This window comes from Bos indicus, chromosome 3 (assembly GCF_029378745.1).
Source record: "Bos indicus isolate NIAB-ARS_2022 breed Sahiwal x Tharparkar chromosome 3, NIAB-ARS_B.indTharparkar_mat_pri_1.0, whole genome shotgun sequence".
NCBI lineage: Eukaryota > Metazoa > Chordata > Mammalia > Artiodactyla > Bovidae > Bos > Bos indicus.
The window spans coordinates 19,106,505-19,126,350 of NC_091762.1; the positions used below are offsets into that span (position 1 = coordinate 19,106,505).

The following is a 19,846-nucleotide window of genomic DNA, read 5'->3' on the forward strand; positions in this document are numbered from 1 at the left end:
GCAAAACTTGGTAGGATAAAGGAACTAGGGGGAAAAACAGGAATGTTAGCGGGACTGGACCTGCCCTCGGCGGGTGGCGGAACTGAGGCAGGGGTCCGATCCCCACACTGGGGCAATTGTCTGAGTCGGAGGAGAAACATTTAAGGCTGAGAGTAAGACAGCTGCTTTGTGGCAGCCTAAATGGAATGAGAATCAGACAGTCCTTGCCACAGCTATACATGCCCCAGACAGGGATGCAGGTCCCCTGGAAGGCGCAGAGGCTGGGAGCTGGAGTTTAGGGGTTGTGGAGCAATCCCAGGGCGAGGGCTGCTGTTGACTGTGGAGAGACGGATCAAGGGGAGGTGAGGAAGGAGACTGTGGTGGGAAATACCTGTGGAGGAAAACCAGGTGGCCATGGAAGCCAGGCGATACTGCTGAGTCACACGTAGCAGGTGGAGCCTCCACCATAGCCTCTCTGTCCCCATATGCCAGTGTTGGCAGCTGAACAATAGAGAGGCTGGCCCATCAAACACCTGATGCACTGAACTACAGAGTAGGACCCCACCCAGGGTGCTCCTTTAAGTGACTGGTGTGCCAAACTACAGAGTAGGACCCCAGCCAAGGGGGCCCCTCTGTGTGCCTGACACGCGGAACAACAGAGAAGGGCCCCAGGCAAGGGAGCAAGCACTCTAAGTGCCTGAATGGGTGGAGCTACAGAGAAAGACTGGCCAAAGGGGCCTTCTGATCACCAGCTCCAAGAGACTCGAAAAAAGACTCTGAGAGTGCCATAACTCCTATGGTGGAGGCAGTTCATGTCCCTGCACACTTGGTGCTGCCAGGGTCCCCAGAAGCCAAGCAGCTGTGCCACCTTCATGCTCAACTCTCACTGGGGCAGAGCTGCCACAGACAAAAAAAAAGTCTTGCATCTATGCACACAGGGCTGCTTCGGTCCTGTCCAACTCTGCACTCCTGTGAACTATGGCCTGCCAGGCTTCTCTGTCAGGGGGATTCTCCAACCAAGAATACTGGAGTGTATTGGCCAATACTGGTTGCCATACCCTTCTAGAGCACTATATTTCCTGCTGCCCTAGCCACCAACTCCCCTGAGTACCTGGTGCTGCCAGAACCCCTGTGACCCAAGCAGCTGCACCATCTCCACACCTGGCCCTCACGTGGGCACACCCAAGTCTTCCAGGGCAGCCTCAGGAGCAAACCCCAGTGGACGACCCACATGTAGAGGTGGAAATAAAACCACAGTTGAAACCCAGAGGCAGTGTGGCTACAGAAGAAGACCCAAAACCTTCTCACCAGATGTACAAGCTGTAGATTAAATCTACAGAATCAACTAGGCAGACTCTGTGTCTATGAAATATATAAAAGGCCACTGAGAGCTCCCACAAAAGAAAACGTACTAGCTCTGATAGCTGTGGACATTGGAGGCAAGAACGCACAGGAGTGGGACCAGATTAGAATCTGAGCTGCCCCCACAGCAGATCCAGAGATCAGCACAGTGTTGGAGGGCATCCTAGGGAGGTGAGGTGCACTGTGACTCCCAGAGGGGGAAAGAACTCTGACACCAGTGACTCAAGAAAAACATTTATTATTCTTATGTTTTGACTTGTTCTGTAGATACTTTTGGATTTTTTTTTCTCCTTCTTGTAGTTGTCAATTTTATTGGCATTATGAAATCTAATTAAGCTTCTGAGCTTTTTTTTTTTCCTCAGTCACATTTTTTATTGTTGTTTTAAACCTCTGCTTCTATGTTGGGCTTTTGCAGTTCTGGGGAGTTTTCCTTTTTTTTTTTTTTCTTTTCTCTTTTTTTAATTTCAATTTTTCATTTTTTAAACCAATTACTATCTTTCTACATATATTCCTTTGTTTCCTTTTCCTACTGTTCTTTTCCCCTTGCAGTTCAGTTCAGTTCAGTCACTCAGTCTTATCCAGCTCTTTGTGACCCCATGGACTGCAGCATGCCAGGCCTCACTGTCCATCACCAACTCCCAGAGTTTACTCAAACTCATGTCCATTGAGTCGGTGATGCCATCCAACTATATCATTCTCTGTCATCCTCTTCGCCTCCTGCTTTCAATCTTTCCAGTATCAGGGTTTTTTCAAATGAGTCAGCTCTTCGCATCACATAGCCAAAGTATTGGAGTTTCAGCTTCAACATCAGTCCTTCCAATGAATATTCAGGACTGATTTCCTTTAGGATGGACTGGTTGGATCTCCTTGCAGTCCAAGGGACTCTCAGTAGTCTTTTCTAATACCACAGTTGAAAAGCATCAATTCTTCGGTGCTCAGCTTTCTTTATAGTCCAACTTTCACATCCATACATGACTACTGGAAAAACCATAGGATTGACTAGATTGACCTTTGTTGTCAAAGTAATGTCTCTGCTTTTTAATATGCTGTCTAGGTTGGTCATAACTTTTCTTCCAAGGAGTAAGCATCTTTTAATTTCATGGCTGCAATCACCATCTGCAGTGATTTTGAAACCCAAAAATTAAGTCTCACTGTTTCCATTGTTTCCCCATCTGTTTGCCATGAAGTGAATGGGCCAGATACCATGATCTTAGTTTTCTGAACATTGAGCTTTGAGCCAACTTTTTCACTCTCCTCTTTCATTTTCATCAATTAGTCTCTTTAGTTCTTCTTCACTTTATGTCATAAGGGTGATGTCATCTGCATATCTGAGGTTGTTGATATTTCTCCCAACAATCTGGATTCCAGCTTGTGCTTCATCCAGCCCAGCGTTTCTCATGATGTACTCTGCATATAAGTTAAATAAGCAGGGTGACAATATATAGCCTTGACGTACTCCTTTCCCGATTTGGAACCAGTCTGTTAGTTCCATGTCCAGTTCTAACTGTTGCTTCTTGACCTGCATACAGATTTCTCAAGAGGCAGGTAAGGTGGTCTGGTATTCCCATCTCTTTCAGAATTTTCCATAGTTTGTTGTGATCCACATAGTCAAAGGCTTTGGCATAGTCAATAAAGCACAAGTAAATGTTTTTCTGGAACTCTCTTGCTTTTTTGATAATCCAACGGATGTTGGCAATTTGATCTCTGGTTCCTCTGCCTTTTTGAAATCTAGCTTGAATATCTGGAAGTTCAGGGTCACATACTGTTGAAGCCTGGCATGGAGAGTTTTGAGCATTACTTTACTAGCATGTGAGATGAGTGCAATTGTGTGGTAGTTTGAGCATTCTTTGGCATTGCCTTTCTTTGGGATTGGAATGAAAACTGACCTTTTCCAGTCCTGTGGCCACTGCTGAGTTGTCCAAATTTGCTGACATATTGAGTGCAGCACTTTCACAGCATCATCTTTTAGGATTTCAAAAAGCTCAACTGGAATTCCATCACCTCCACTAGCTTTGTTCATAGTGATGCTTCCTAAGGCCTACTTGACATCTCATTCCAGGATGTCTGGCCCTAGTTGAGTGATCACACCATTGTGATTATCTGGGTCATAAAGATCTTTTTTGTATAATTCTTCTGTGTATTCTTACCACCTCTTCTTGATATCTTCTGCTTCTGTTAGATCCATACCATTTCTGTCCTTTATTGAGCCCATCTTTGCATGAAATGTTCCTTTGGTATCTCTAATTTTCTTGAAGAGACCTCTAGTCTTTCCCATTCCATTGTTTCCCTCTATTTCTTTGCACTGATCACTGAGGAAGACGTTCTTGTCTCTCCTTGCTATTCTTTGGAACTCTGCACTCAAATGGGTATATCTTTCCTTTTCTCCTTTCCTTTTTGCTTCTCTTCTTTTCACAGCTATTTGTAAGGCCTCCTCAGGCAGCCATTTTTCTTTTTTGCATTTATTTTTCTTGGGAATGGTCTTGATCCCTGTCTTCTGTATAATGTCACGAACCTCCATCCATAGTTCATCAGGCACTTGATCAGATCTAATCCCTTGAATCTGTCACTTCCACTGTATAATCGTTAAGGGATTTGATTTAGGTCATACCTGAATGGTCTAGTGGTCTTCCCTACTTTCTTCAGTTTAAGTCTGAATTTGGCAATAAGGAGTTCATAATCTGAGCCACAGTCAGTTCCCAGTCTTGTTTTTGCTGGCTATATAGAGCTTCTCCATCTTTGGCTGCAAATAATATAATCAATCTGATTTCAGTATTGACCATCTGGTGAAAACAAAACTAACAAATTGACCCAGTGAATAAAGGAAACCAAAAATTATATCTACCAATTAAGAACAAAACTAACTAAAACACAAACTGGAAAACAAAACTAAGGCAAGGTGCCAAATGGGAAATAAAGCAATGAAAATAAAACTAACAAATATGTTGAGAGGAAGGGAAAGAAAGGAAAGAAAGAATATATGTGTAATAGTTTTGTTCTTAACTGGTAGATATAATTTTTGGTTTTCTTTGTTCATTGGGTCAATCTACTGACTTTATTTTTGTTGGACTGTTTTTATTTTGCTTATGGGTGTATAAATGCTGGGCTGGAAGAAGCACAAGCTGGAATCAAGATTGCCAGGAAAAATATCAATAACCTCAGATATACAGATGACACCACCCTTATGGCAGAAAGTGAAGAGGAACTAAAAAGCCTCTTGATGAAAGTGAAAGAGGAGAGTGAAAAAGTTGGCTTAAAACTCAACATTCAGAAAACTAAGATCATGGCATCTGGTCCCATCACTTCATGGGAAATAGATGGGGAAACAGTGGAAAGAGTATCAGACTTTATTTTTGGGGGCTCCAAAATCAGGGCAGATGGTGATTGCAGCCATGAAATTAAAAGACGCTTACTCCTTGGAAGGAAAGTTATGACCAACCTAGATAGCATATTCAAAAGCAGAGACATTACTTTGCCAACAAAGGTCCGTCTACTCAAGGCTATGGTTTTTCCAGTGGTCGTGTATGGATGTGAGAGTTGGACTGTGAAGAAGGCTGAGCACCGAAGAATTGATGCTTCTGAACTGTGGTGTTGGAGAAGACTCTTGAGAAAGTCCCTTGGACTGCAAGGAGGTCCAACCAGTCCATCCTAAAGGAGATTGGTCCTGGATGTTCATTGGAAGGACTGATGCTGAAGCTGAAACTCCAATACTTTGGCCACCTCATGCGAAGAGTTGACTCATTGGAAAAGACCCTGATGCTGGGAGGGATTAGGGGCAGGAGGAGAAGGGGACAAAAGAGGATGAGATGGCTGGATGGCATCACCGACTCGATGGACATGAGTTTGAGTGAACTCCGGGAGTTGGTGATGGACATGGAGGCCTGGCGTGCTGTGATTCATGGGGTCGCAAAGAGTCGGACACGACTGAGTGACTGAACTGAACCGATGGGTATATATGTATATGGGTATATTACGTCACACTTTTTATTGTTGTTATAAACCTCTGTCTCTATGTTGGGTTTTTGCAGTTCTGTGGAGTTTTCCTTTTTTTTTCTCTCTCTCTTTTATAATTTTAACTTTTTTAAACCTGTTATATTTTTTCTATGTTTATTCCTTTGTTTGCCTTTCCTACTATTCTTTTCCCCTTGCAGTTAATCTTTAATGTATATAAATCTTCTTCATCTACCTCTGTTTAACTTTGCATGTCTATTCTTTCTTATTTTTTCTTTCTTTCCTTTCCTCTCAACATATTTGTTAGTTTTGTTTTCATTGCTTTATTCCCTACTTGGCACCTTGCTTTAGTTTTATTTTCCAGTTTGTGCTTTAGTTAGTTTTGTTCTTAACAGGTAAATACAATTTTTTATTTCATTTGTTCTCCGGGTCAGTCTACTGTACTGTATTTTTATGGACTATTTTGACTTTGCTTTTGGGTATATATGTATACTCCATTATTTTAATTATTATTTGCCTAATTTTGTAACTGCCATTTGTCTGGGGTTCATCTTTGCTTCGGAGAAAGCGATGGCACCCCACTCCAGTACTCTTGCCTGGAAAATCCCATGGACGGAGGAGCCTGGTAGGCTGCCGTCCATGGGGTCATGAACAGTCGGACACGACTGAGCGACTTCACTTTCACCTTTCACTTTCACCCATTGGAGAAGGAAATGACAGCCCACTCCAGTGTTGTTGCCTGGTGAATCCCAGGGACGGGGGAGCCTGGTAGGCTGCCGTCTGTGGGGTCAAACAGAGTCAGACACGACTGAAGTGACTTAGCAGCATCTTTGCTTTCTTGTTTTGGGGTATTTGTTTTAATCTTACTTAATGCCATAACAAACCACTTGTGGAATCTTCATTCCTGACCAGAGATCAAACCCTGAGCCTTTAGAATGGGAGCATTGACTCCAATACCCTAGACTCCCAGAGAACTAACCCTAGGGAGTATCAAATGGTGAGAACTCACACAAAGGAAACCACTTGAATACAAGACCCAGCATCACGCAACCACCAGTAGCACCCTGTGCAGGATGCCTCATCTAAACAACAAACAAAACAAAAATATAAGCCCAATCATCAGTAGACAGGATTACCACCTCACTCAGCCTTGGCCATCAGAGGAAAAACAAACAAAAAACTCAGCACAAATCTCACCCTGTACAAAGCTTACACAAACCACTGGGCCAACCTTAGAAAGGCAGAAACCAAAAGGAAGGAGAATTCAGCCTTGAAGCCTGGGAAAAGGAGACCTCAAACACACACACACACAAATAGTGAAAAGGCACAGAAATACTATACAAATGAAGGAAAAAGTAGAAACACAGAAGTCCAAATAAATGAAGAAGAAATAGGCAAACTACCTGAAAAAGAATTCAGAATAATGATAGTAAAGATGTTCAAAAACCTTGAAAACACAATGGAGAAAAATGCCATTGACATTTTAATGGGGATTGCCCTGAATCTGAAAATTGCTTTGGGTAGTAATGACATCTTAAAAATATTGAGTCTTCATTATCAGAGAAATGCAAATCAAAACCACAATGAGGTACCATCTCACACCAGTCAAAATGGCTGCTGTCAAAAAGTCTAGAAACAATAAATACTGGAGAGGGTGTGGGGAAAAAGGAACCCTCTTACACTGATGGTAGGAATGAAAACTAGTACAGCCACTATGGAGAACAGTGTGGAGATTCCTTAGAAAACTGGAAATAGAACTGCCATACAACCCGGCAATCCCACTGCTGGGCATACACACTGAGGAAACCAGAATTGAAAGAGACATGTGTACCCCAATGTTCATCGCAGCACTGTTTATAATAGCCAGGACATGAAAGCAACCTAGATATCCATTGGCAGACAAATAGATAAGAAAGCTGTGATACATATATATAATGGAATATTACTCAGCTGTTAAAAAGAATGCATTTGAATCAGTTCTAATGAGGTGAATGAGACTGAAGCCTATTATACAGAGCAAAGTAAGTCAGAAAGAAAAACACCAATACAGTATATTAACGCATATATATGGAATTTAGAAAGATGGTAATGATGACCCTATATGCGAGACAGCAAAAGAGACACAGATGTAAAGAACAGACTTTTGGACTCTGTGGGAGGAGGCAAGGGTGGGATGATTTGAGAGAATAGCATTGAAATATGTATATTATCATATGTGAAATAGATCGCCAGTGCAGGTTCCATGCATGAGACAGGGTGCTCAGGGCTGGTGCACTGGGTTGACCCTGAAGAATGGGATGGGGAGGGAGGTGGGAGGGAGGGTCAGGATGGGGAACACATGTACACCCATGGCTGATTCATTGAATGTATGTCAAAAACCACCACAATATTGTAAAGTAATTAGCCTCCAATTAAATAATATATATATATATATATATAGATAGAGAGAGAGAGAGAGAGAGTCTTCTAACTAATGAACACAAGATGTCTTTCCATTTATTTGTGTCTCTAATTTCTTAGTCTTTTGTCTCCTTGATTAAGGTTATTCTTAAGTATTTTATTCTTATTGATGTTTTTAATGAAAGTGTTTTCTCAGTTTCCTTTTTAGATTGTTCATGGTTCGTGTATAAAAATGCAATTGATTTTTTATGTTGATTTTATATCCTGCAACTTTGCTGAATTTGTTCATTAGTTCTAACGGTTTTTCTGTGGAATCTTTGGGAGTTTCTGTAGATAAGACCGTTTCACCTGTGAACAGAGATTATGTACTTCTTCCTTTCTGATTTGTCTGCCTTTCCTTTCTTTTTCTTGCCTAACTACTCGGGCTAGACTTCTAGTACTTTGTTGATAGGAATGGCAAAAGTAGGCATCTTTGCCTTCTTCCAAATCTTAGAGGAAAAGTATCAAGTCTTTAAACCATTGTGTATGGGATTAGCTATAGGCTTTTCATATGTGGCCTTTATGATGTTGAGATAGTTTCTTCTTATTCCTAGTTGTACCTTAGATTTTTAGCCCCTCACCCAGATTGTCACTGTACCTCATTCTCTTGTTTAACCCTGTGTCTCATCAACCAACTCTCTGTCTCACTTGAGTGAACCAAATTAAAGTTAGAATAAATTTGTCGACTTCTACGCAAAAGCAAAATGTGATTTAGATAGCAGTTATGTTGACTTTAAAGATTAATTTGGGAGAAATTGTCATCCTTACATGTAGTCAATATTTTATATAATTTATGACTAAAAATTAGATCCTAGAAATGGCTTTCCTAACATGATAAATAATATATTTTAAATTAAATTTTTAGTATTTTTCCTTGTTTCACAGTTTTTAAAATATTTTTCTCTGTTTACATAAAGGTGAAGAATACACTACAACCTCAATTGTCAAAAAAAAGTGGGGGGTTTCATCTGGAAACAAGTTCAGCAGAGTATTTATCTGGATTACAGTTTAGTGCAACAAGTGTTTGTGTGTTGAGCACACGCAACCTGCCAGGTCTTATATTTAGTCCTTGTCTCATCCAACAAACTATTCACATAAATCAGTTACTTTGTTATTTATTTGTTATCCACAATTGGAAAATGTACTGAAAATAAGTTTTACCTGAAATCACATGGATAGAGAGAATACAGCCAGGGTTAGAACTCAAGTCCTCTAGGTCTGGTACTTGACACTACAATGTACAACCTCCATTCTCTTCTGAGGATTAAAGATCAGAATAATGCATTAGATTATATAAGTAGTCTAGAAGTTAATATTTATCAGACCCTGTATTTTTGTATGAAGTTGTTAGATTCATAATAATAATAGTAACAGTAAAAAAGCATGCTTAATCAACTGATGGCACTCTGGGATGCTAGAGACAACCACCTGGGATTAAAATTTAATTGAAGATAATTTATAGTGTCAGTTTCGGGTGTCTTAACCTACCCTTCTGCTTCTAACAAGCAAAACTACTTTCTTTTTATACTGGTTCTGGTCTTCACTGATGTGTGGGCTTTTCTCTAGTTGTGGTGAGCTGGGGCTGCTCTCTAGTTGCAGTGTGCAGTGGCTTCTCCTGTTGCTGAGCACAGGTTCCAGGGCACATGGGCTCAGTAGTTGTGGTTTCCAGGCCCTAATGCACTGGCTCAATAGTTGTGGCACGCAGGCTGAGTTGCTCCATGGCATGGGGATCTTCCCGATACCCAGAATTGAACCCATGTCTCCTATGTTGGCAGGTGGATTCTTTACCACTGAGACACCAGGGAAACTTGCAAAACTGCTTCTTAATCATCCCAAATACTTTTCAGCCCCCTGATCCAAATGTCACACTTGATTTATTTCCTTGTGCTTAGTACATTAAGATAATTAGACAAAGAAGCTGAGTTGAGTTGTGGTGACTAGGCAGCCAAAAGGATTAAGATCTCAACATTTCTATAACCCATCCATGGTATATTGGTTGGGAAGTTCTAGATTAGACTTTTTCATGCAACATAGCAGACCAGAAATTCTGAAGGACATTCCTCGTTGAGAAAAACTAGATCCTGCGCCAAAATGTAAGGAAATAAACCACCGTGAGAATCAGCAGAAACAATAAGCAATGGACTTGGACCCTCAGGGGCTTAAGATAGCATGATAATTAGATATATAGTATAAAATAATTATGTATGAGATGTTTAAAGAAATAAAAGATGAAATCACAAAAAGAGAAAGCAACACAAAGCTGTAAAAATTAACAGGATTGCCACAGAACCTAAAACTTACAGAAATGAAAATATTGTATAAAAACAGAAGCATCTCAGCAGATAGATTAAGATCAGATCAGATCAGTTGCTCAGTCGTGTCCGACTCTTTGCGACCCCATGAATCGCAGCACAAGCCAGGCCTCCCTGTCCATCACCAACTCCCGGAGTTCACACAGACTCACGTCCATCGAGTAAGTTATGCCATCCAGCCATCTCATCCTCTGTCCCCTTCTCCTCTTGCCCCCAATCCCTCCCAGCATCAGAGTCTTTTCCAATGAGTCAACTCTTCGCATGAGGTGGCCAAAGTACTGGAGTTTCAGCTTTAGCATCATTCCTTCCAAAGAAATCCCAGGGCTGATCTCCTTCACAATGGACTGGTTGGATCTCCTTGCAGTCCAAGGGACTCTCAAGAGTCTTCTCCAACACCACAGTTCAAAAGCATCAATTCTTCGGCGCTCAGCCTTCTTCACAGTCCAACTCTCACATCCATACATGACCACAGGAAAAACCATAGCCTTGACTAGACGAACCTTTGTTGGCAAAGTAATGTCTCTGCTTTTGAATATGCTGTCTAGGTTGGTCATAACTTTCCTTCCAAGGAGTAAGCGTCTTTTAATTTCATGGCTGCAATCACCATCTGCAGTGATTTTGGAGCCCAGAAAAATAAAGTCTGACACTGTTTCCACTGTTTCCCCATCTATTTCCCATGAAGTGATGGGACCAGATGCCATGATCTTCGTTTTCTGAATGTTGAGCTTTAAGCCAACTTTTTCACTCTCCACTTTCACTTTCATCAAGAGGCTTTTGAGTTCCTCTTCACTTTCTGCCATAAGAGTGGTGTCATCTGCATATCTGAGGTTATTGATATTTCTCCCGGCAATCTTGATTCCAGCTTGTGTTTCTTCCAGTCCAGCGTTTCTAATGATGTACTTTGCATATACGTTAAATAAACAGGGTGACAATATACAGCCTTGACGAACTCCTTTTCCTATTTGGAACCAGTCTGTTGTTCCATGTCCAGTTCTAACTGTTGCTTCCTGACCTGCATACAGATTTCTCAAGAGGCAGGTCAGGTGGTCTGGTATTCCCATCTCTTTCAGAATTTTCCACAGTTCATTGTGATCCACACAGTCAAAGGCTTTGGCATAGTCAAGAAAGCAGAAATAGATGCTTTTCTGGAACTCTCTTGCTTTTTCGATGATCCAGCGGATGTTGGCAATTTGATCTCTGGTTCCTCTGCCTTTTCTAAAACCAGCTTGAACATCAGGAAGTTCATGGTTCACATATTGCTGAAGCCTGGCTTGGAGAATTTTGAGCATTACTTTACTAGCATGTGAGATGAGTGCAATTGTGCGGTAGTTTGAGCATTCTTTGGCATTGCGTTTCTTTGGGATTGGAATGAAAACTGACCTTTTCCAATCCTGTGGCCACTGCTGAGTTGTCCAAATTTGCTGGCATATTGAGTGTAGCACTTTCACAGCATCATCTTTCAGGATTTGGAATAGCTCAACTGGAATTCCATCACCTCTGCTAGCTTTGTTCGTAGTGATGCTTTCTAAGGCCCACTTGACTTCACATTCCAGGATGTCTGGCTCTAGGTCAGTGATCACACCATCGTGATTATCTGGGTCATGAAGATCTTTTTTGTACAGTTCTTCTGTGTATTCTTGCCATCTCTTCTTAATATCTTCTACTTCTGTTAGGTCCATACCATTTCTGTCCTTTATCGAGCCCATCTTTGCATGAAATGTTCCTTTGGTATCTCTGATTTTCTTAAAGAGATCCCTAGTCTTTCCCATTCTGTTGTTTTCCTCTATTTCTTTGCATTGATTGCTGAGGAAGGCTTTCTTATCTCTCCTTGCTATTCTTTGGAACTCTGCATTCAGATGTTTATATCTTTCCTTCTCTCCTTTGCTTTTTGCTTCTCTTCTTTTCACAGCTATTTGTAAGGCCTCCCCAGACAGCCATTTTGCTTTTTTGCATTTCTTTACCATGGGGATGGTCTTGATCCCTGTCTCCTGTACAATGTCACGAACCTCATTCCATAGTTCATCAGGCACTCTATCTATCAGATCTAGGCCCTTAAATCTATTTCTCACTTCCACTGTATAATCATAAGGGATTTGATTGAGGTCATACCTGAATGGTCTAGTGGTTTTCCCTACTTTCTTCAATTTAAGTCTGAATTTGGCAATAAGGAGTTCATGGTCTGAGCCACAGTCAGCTCCTGGTCTTGTTTTTGCTGACTGTATAGAGCTTCTCCATCTTTGGCTGCAAAGAATATAATCAATCTGATTTCGGTGTTGACCATCTGGTGATGTCCATGTGTAGAGTCTTCTCTTGTGTTGTTGGAAAAGGGTGTTTGTTATGACCAGTGCATTTTCTTGGCAAAACTCTATTAGTCTTTGCCCTGCTTCATTCCGTATTCCAAGGCCAAATTTGCCTGTTACTCCAGGTGTTTCTTGACTTCCTACTTTTGCATTCCAGTCCCCTATAATGAAAAGGACATCTTTTTGGGGTGTTAGTTCTAAAAGGTCTTGTAGGTCTTCATAGAACCGTTCAACTTCAGCTTCTTCAGCATTACTGGTTGGGGCATAGACTTGTATTACTTAAACACAGCTGAAAGTGAACAGAAATAAAGATCTGAAAAAATCAAAAAGAAAAAGCATTCAATAGAAAAAGAAGTGAAAAACAAGAGAGGTTAAGCTAAGAGGACAAGTGAAAAGTCTTAATGTGCTGTGGTTGGAGTTCCAGAAGACAGCAGAGTGAATGGAAAAGATCTAATATTTGAAGAGATAACGAGTGAGTATATTCTAGAACTAAAGAAAATCATGAGCCATAGATACAGAAAGTACAACTTGATATAAGAAATATAAATAAAAAGAAATCTGTATCTTCAGAAATTACAGAATACTAAAGGCAAAGTGATCTAAAAGCAGTCAGAGATAAAAGACAGGATTCTCATAACAGAGTAGTCTTGCCTCTTAGAAGCAGTGTATGTCTTTTCAGCAATAGTGCATGTGAGAAGATAATAAAATATCTTCAGATGCTAAAAGAAACATGTAACTTAGAATCATGCTCTTGGCAAAACTAAACTTGAAAAATGAAGTTTTTTATTTTTACTTAAACAAAAATGGGAAACATTTACAAACAGGACAGTCCTAGGGAACTTCTAAGGAATATACTTAAGAAAGAAGAAAAGTAATACCACCAGACAGGAGGATGAAAGGAAGAATAATGAGCAAATATATCAGTAAATATGTTGATAATGTACATCTCCACAAAATCTATATGTAAGTAGTAATAATGGCTATCTTCTGGGGATTTCAAAAAAGAACAGCTAAAATACTGAACAAAAATAGTATGGGGACTTCCTTGATGGTCCAGTGGTTAAGACTTTGAGCTCCCAGTGGAGGGGAACTAAGATCCCACATGCTGTGTCCAATAAATAAATAAAATTTAAAAAGCATTTTAAAAAATATGTAGTTTGGGGAGGGGGTAAACATAGGTGAACATAATTAATTTTTGTATTTTTCTGTGGCAAAGTGATTAAAATAATAATGAAAAAATGAGTATATATAGTTAAAGCCTAACCAGTAGAAGAGTCAAAACCAAATAACTATATAAATAAATAGAAATTTTTAATTTTTTGAAATGTAAGAAAGGGAGGGGAAGCATCATTAGAGTCAAATAGAATACCGAAATAAGATGGTAGTAATAGCTCTTAATGAAACACTAAGTACACTAACTATAAATGGACCAAACCATCAGTTCAGAGAATGAAATTATAAAATTGACTTTTACAATACAAAAATCTATAAACTGTTTATATGAGACATATCTAAAACATGACACAGAAAATGGAAGGGAAAATATGCTAGGCAAAAGAAAGTGGAGTAGCCACGGAAAAAAATAAATTATCAAAAATTAATACTGGGGGTAGAGGAGACTACTTCATAATAATGAGATTCAATTCAGTAGTGGATAGAAACAATTCTAATCCAGTATGTATATGATAAAATAATTTTAAAGTTAGTAGATTCTTAGGAATAAATTAATCTGTTTTCATAGTGGGAGATTCCAGCAAGCTGTTCTCAATTATTAATCAAGCAGACAAAAAAAAGAAAAAAATTTGAACACCTCAAGATAACAAGTATGATTTATTAGACATATGTTGAACCCTATATTCAGTAATTAGAGAAAAATATACTTTCTGCTTAGACATTCTTGGAAAATTTACAAAAACCAATCAGGATTAGTCCATAGATCAAACCTCAATATATTGTAAAGAATCAAGATATTATAGGCCAAGTTCTCTGTACATTAAACTAGAAGTCAAAAATACGGACTTTTTTTTTTAATGTAGTAAATTAGTTGTGATAGCACTAGGTACATTTATAACGCTTAACGTTTTACCTGATTAAATCAATAGACTTTTTGTTTGCATTGTCTTATGTGTGAAAGTTAGTAAAGGACCCACCCCTGAAATGATTCAAAGACCTGGATCCTTCCTGGGTGTGGCTGCTCTATCCTCTTAGGGCCTCAATGACTTCTTTATTCAATTATTCAGGCTTTCTAACCCTTTTTTTTGTCAACTTCAAAAACTTTTTTTTTTGCAACTTTTTCCATTTCATCTGAGTTTTTAAATTTATTAACATGAAGTTATTAATAGTGTTCTCAATTTTTCTTACCTCAGTTAAGTACTTAGTTATGTCCTTTTTGGTCCCAATTCAGTCAGTTGAGTCCAGTCACTCAGTCATGTCTGACTCTTTGCTACCCCATGTACTGCAGCACGCCAGGCCTCCCTGTCCATCACCAACTCCCGGAGCTTACTCAAACTCATATCCATCGAGTTGGTGATGCCATCCAACCATCTCATCCGCTGTCGTCCCCTTCTCCTCCTGCCTTCAATCTTTCCCAGCATCAGGATCTTTTCCCATGAATTGATTCTTCCCATCAGGTGGCCAAAGTATTGGACCTTCAGCTTCATCATCAGTCCTTCCAATGAATATTCAGGACTGATTTCTTTTAGGATGGACTGGTTGGATCTCCTTGCAGTCCAAGGGACTCTCAAGAGTCTTCTCCAACACCACAGTTCAGAAGCATCAGTTCTTCAGCACTCAGCTTTCTTTATAGTCACATCCATATATGACTCCTGGAAAAACCATAGCTTTGACTAGATGGACCTTTGTTCAAAGTAATGTCTCTGCTTTTTAATATGCTGTCTAGGTTGGTCATATCTTTTGTTCCAAGGAGCAAGCGTCTTTTAATTTCATGGCTGCTGTCACCATCTGTAGTGATTTTGGAGCCCAAAAAAATAAAGTCTGTCACTGTTTCCATTGTTTCCCCATCTATTTCCCATGAAGTGATGGGACCAGATGCCACGATCTTAGTTCTCTGAATGTTGAGCTGTAAGCCAACTTTTTCACTCTCCTCTTTCACTTTAATCAAGAGGCACTTTACTTCTTTTTTGCTTTCTGCCATAAAGGTGGTGTCATCTGCATATCTGAGGTTTTTGATATTTCTCACAGCTATCTTGATTTCAGCTTGTGCTTCATCCAGCCCAACGTTTCTGATGATGTACTCTGCATGTAAGTTAAATAAGCAGGGTGATAATATACAGCCTTGATGTACTCCTTTCCCAATTTGGAACCAGTCTGTTGTTCCATGTTCAGTTCTAACTGTTGCTTCTTGACCTGCATACAGATTTCTCAGGAGGCATCAAGTGGTCTGGCATTCCCATCTCTTTAAGAATTTTCCACAGTTTGTTGTGATCCACACAGTCAAAGGCTTTGGCTTAGTCAATAAAGCAGTAGATGTTTTTCTGCTTTATTTATTTATGCTTTCTCTGTTTTCTTGATCTGTTTGTCAGACTCACCATTTAACTTCTTAAGCCTCTTTGTTGTATATGTATTTTTTCTCTTTTATTTTTAAAATTTGCTTGTGTCTCTATTATCTTTCTTTTTGCTTCTAACACACATCTAAGTAAGTTGTCTAATAAAACTGGATAAATAAAATTATATGAAGCCTGTTTTTTATGCCAATCAAGCTTATCTGTGCCTAAATATTAGTTGCACTAAGAAAATTATATTCTATAAACAGTTATATTATTTTGTATTTCTCCTTTCTTTACTCTCTCTTATTAAACAAGGAACTTTTCATTCTAAGCGACAGACCTCTTAATTCACAATAGTGCAAGGAAAAAAGGAACGTATTGGCTTGCATGGTGGAGAAGACAGATATGTCTGGGTGCAGACATTCAGTGATGCCATTGAATCTGTGCCTGTGTCTCAACCACACTTTCCTTTACACCTTCTCCATCCTTGGGTAGCCTTTCCCAATTTAGTGCCACAGCTAACAGGCAGGCTTGTATCTTGCAAGCCTAGCAACTCAAGCAGAAAGAAAACCCAGCCCCAAGGGCTCCAGCACAAGTTCCAAGATTGAGAGTCTCAGCTCATGCTCATATGCACAACCAGTCACTGTTGGGGGGGGGGGGGAGTCAGGGGGTGTGGGGGATAAAAGTCAGCTGTCAACCCTAGTCAACATACATGGGTTAAAAATGGTGCTGATTCCCCAAAGAAAAGGGAATGTTGGTGTGTGGATGAGTGGTGAGAGGTAGAACAGATGGATAAATGAAAGGAGTGATGTTAGTAGGAAAGGAAGATGCTGAGCAGGCAAGAACACCTAATGTCCCCTAGGTCTTAGTAAATACTGGATTGGCAAAGCTCAGTTTTTTCATCAAGAAGTTCAGGAAAAGCTAATGGGAGCAAAAACTGGACAGAAGGGTAATCAGAATGTTCATTTCCTTTCCTCGTGGAGTAGTTCCTTAATCCACATGATGGTACTACAGGAACACAAAACACATCTCCCTGCTCTACTTTGTGTTTCTACCAACTAAAATTTTACCTTTAAAGGGTTAACATTTTTCACTACAGCACTTTCTCTAAGATTCCCAGAGTTGACTATAGACGCATATAGCCATATATCCAGTAGACACATATAGCTATATAAATTTAAATATAAATTAATTGAAACTAAAAGACGCTTACTCCTTGGAAGGAAAGTTATGACCAACCTAGAGAGTGTATTGAAAAGCGGAGACATTACTTTGTCAACAAAAGTCTATCTAGTCAAGGCTATGTTTTTCCAGTGGTCATGTATGGATGTGAGAGTTGGACTATAAATAAAACTGAGCACCGAAGAACTGATGCTTTTGAACTGTGGTGTTGGAGAAGACTCTTGAGAGTCCCTTGGACTGCAAGGAGATCCTACCAGTCCATCCTAAAGGAAGTCGGTCCTGAATATTCATTGGAAGGACTGATGCTGAAGCTGAAACTCCAATACTTTGGCTACCTGATGTGAAGAGTTGACTCATTTGAAAAGACCCTGATACTGGGAAAGATTGAGGGCAGGAGGAGAAGGGGATGACAGAGGATGAGATGGTTGGATGGCATCACCAACTCAATGGACGTGGGTTTGGGTGGATTCTGGGAGTTGGTGATGGACAGGGAGGCCTGGCGTGCTGCGGTTCACAGGGTCACAAAGAGTCGGACACGACTGAGTGACTGAACTGAACCAAACTGAATAGAAACTAAACTAAAGATTTAGTTTCTCATTCACAATAGCCATATTTTGAATGCTCAGTAGCCATCTCTGGCAACCATGTTGGACAGCTCAGCTGTGGCCCATCGTTTCTGTCATCACTTACAGTTCTGTTGGACAGCTCTGACTTAGCACATTAAGCTAATACCAGCAATTTGTTATTCAGTGTCTTTCTAGTGACAGTTACTCTAAAGTGGATGGGTGAGAAATTTTGATTATGACAGAGAAAACGAGAGACGCTGACTAGGATTTCAGCTCCCTTCAGATGGGACAGTCCCTGCCATCACAGAGCTGGAATCCCTGGTGATCTCTTTGCACGTACCCCACAACAGCAGGCTGGGACTGGATGCCCAGGAGCCACCTGAGCGCAGTGTGCTTGGGAGCAAGGGAGTGTGAGCGTCTGGTGATGTCAGCCCCACTTTAGGAGCAGTTTATCTAAGTCAGTCAGTACCCACTGATACCCACATGTCATAAATTTCCACCCCTGTCATGCACTTCATCATCTCTCAGTGTTACATAAATCTGATAAAAACAGATGTTTTTTCCTTTTTTGTTCTGCAGACCTGTCCCTCTTTGTTCTGTTGTTGTGATAAATAGCCAACTTGATAAACTTGAGGGGAGGAAATTGTTTCTTTCCTGTAATGTTCGAAGTGTTGATGAGAAGACACTATACTCAGAGGCAACAGGTAAGAAGCTGCCACTTGCTATTTTAGGTTTGGTTTCAGCTGTTTGGGGTTTTTTTTGTTTGGGGAGGGGTGGAATTGATTTGGTTTTTTAATCCATGCATGCCCAGAAATTCTTAATTCCCTGTCATGCAGAGAACAAGCTATTCTTATTCACTGTTTTCCAGTATCTCTCAAAATTATAGTCATGTGCCTTTTGACCCATTTTCAGGATTTTATTCCAAAGGTGTACTAACATGTGTTCAACATTACAATGTGTGTAAGGTTGCTCTGTTGTTTAGTTGCTGAGTCTCATCTGACTCAATTGGGACCCCATGGACCCCCTGCCAGGCTCCTCTGTCCATGGGATTCTCCAGGCAAGAATACTGGAAAAGGTTGCCGTTTCCTTCTCCAGGGGATCTTCCCGATCCAGGGATTGAATTCACATCTCCTGCTTGGCAGACATATCCTTTACCACTGAGCCACCTGGGAAGCCCCTAAGGTTGCTCTAGAGTTCTAGTATTGGTGCCACTCATTCAGTGTTATTTGACCTAGCCAAAGATTGGCCAAACATAGATATCTATCAATAGGAGACTAGGTAAAGAGACTGCAGCTCATCCATATACTATATTGTGTGTGCCGTAAAAATTATTGTGGAAGAAAATGGCAACCAACTCCAGCATTCTCGCCTGGGAAATCCCATGGACAGAGAAACCTGGCAGGCTACAGTCCATGGGATTACAAAGAGTCAGACACAACTGAGCAATTAAACAACAAATAAGAATAAGGGAACTCTTTGGGTATGATATGGAGCTATATGTCATTACTATACACTGAACGAAAAATACAAGATACAGGACAGTGACTGTATTTATGCTATCATTAGTGCAGAAAAAATGATAGGTTCTTCCCATTCTCTTCCCTTTTTCTTCTTCCTTCCATTTCACCCTTCCTTTCTTCTTAAATATTTCTAAAGCTATTAGGGAGAGTCGGGGTGGGGCGTGGTAGGCCCAGGGGTGAGGGCAGGGCCATGGGGAGGGATGGCTACATCAGCCCGTCGCTGTCTAGGAGCCTGAGTGGAGTAAAGGATGTCGGCACAGGGCAGTGGCCCAGCACAGGATGTCAGAGTCCAAGTAGGGAAAGGGAAGAGTTCACATGGGGAGCAGCATGGGTGGCGGAGCCCACAGGGGAAGGGTGGCATCTGCACAGGCTGGGAACCAGAGTTCCAGATATGGAAAAAGTGCAAGTGAGAATGAACCCTATGGTCCTGGATTGGAGTTGGAGATATTGGACATGGATATTTTCTGTCTTTTGCTCTTGCAAATACTGTTGTAATCAGTAACTTTGTATATTGTCAGCTCTCACAGGGCCTTTGCAAGTGATGGGTCCTGGAAGCCTCATCTTCAATAGCTTCAGATTTAGGAAAGCTAATTTAGATATCCAATACTTTTTGTTTGTTTTTTTCTTCTTATTTTAATGGAGCTCAGATTCACATGTTTGGGTTAGTCAGAATCCTTGATGTAGAATATATATACTCATTATTAGTATTTACATGAAAGGTAATCTTTTACT

General features: G+C 40.4%; 1 protein-coding gene across 2 annotated transcripts in view; it reads left to right on the forward strand.

Moving 5' to 3' along the window:
• THEM4 (thioesterase superfamily member 4) overlaps positions 1-19,846 on the forward strand; it is a 49,367-nt gene that overhangs the window by 27,402 nt on the left and 2,119 nt on the right. The window contains exon 5 of one of the 2 annotated variants that reach the window (XM_070785663.1): positions 4,452-4,821. In XM_070785663.1, the coding sequence (XP_070641764.1) occupies positions 4,452-4,494 (43 nt within the window). In that variant the 3' untranslated portion in view covers positions 4,495-4,821. Of the gene's footprint in view, positions 1-4,451; positions 4,822-18,173; positions 18,299-19,846 lie in introns of those variants that run through there. The other variant, XM_019955437.2, reaches the window with a different exon arrangement.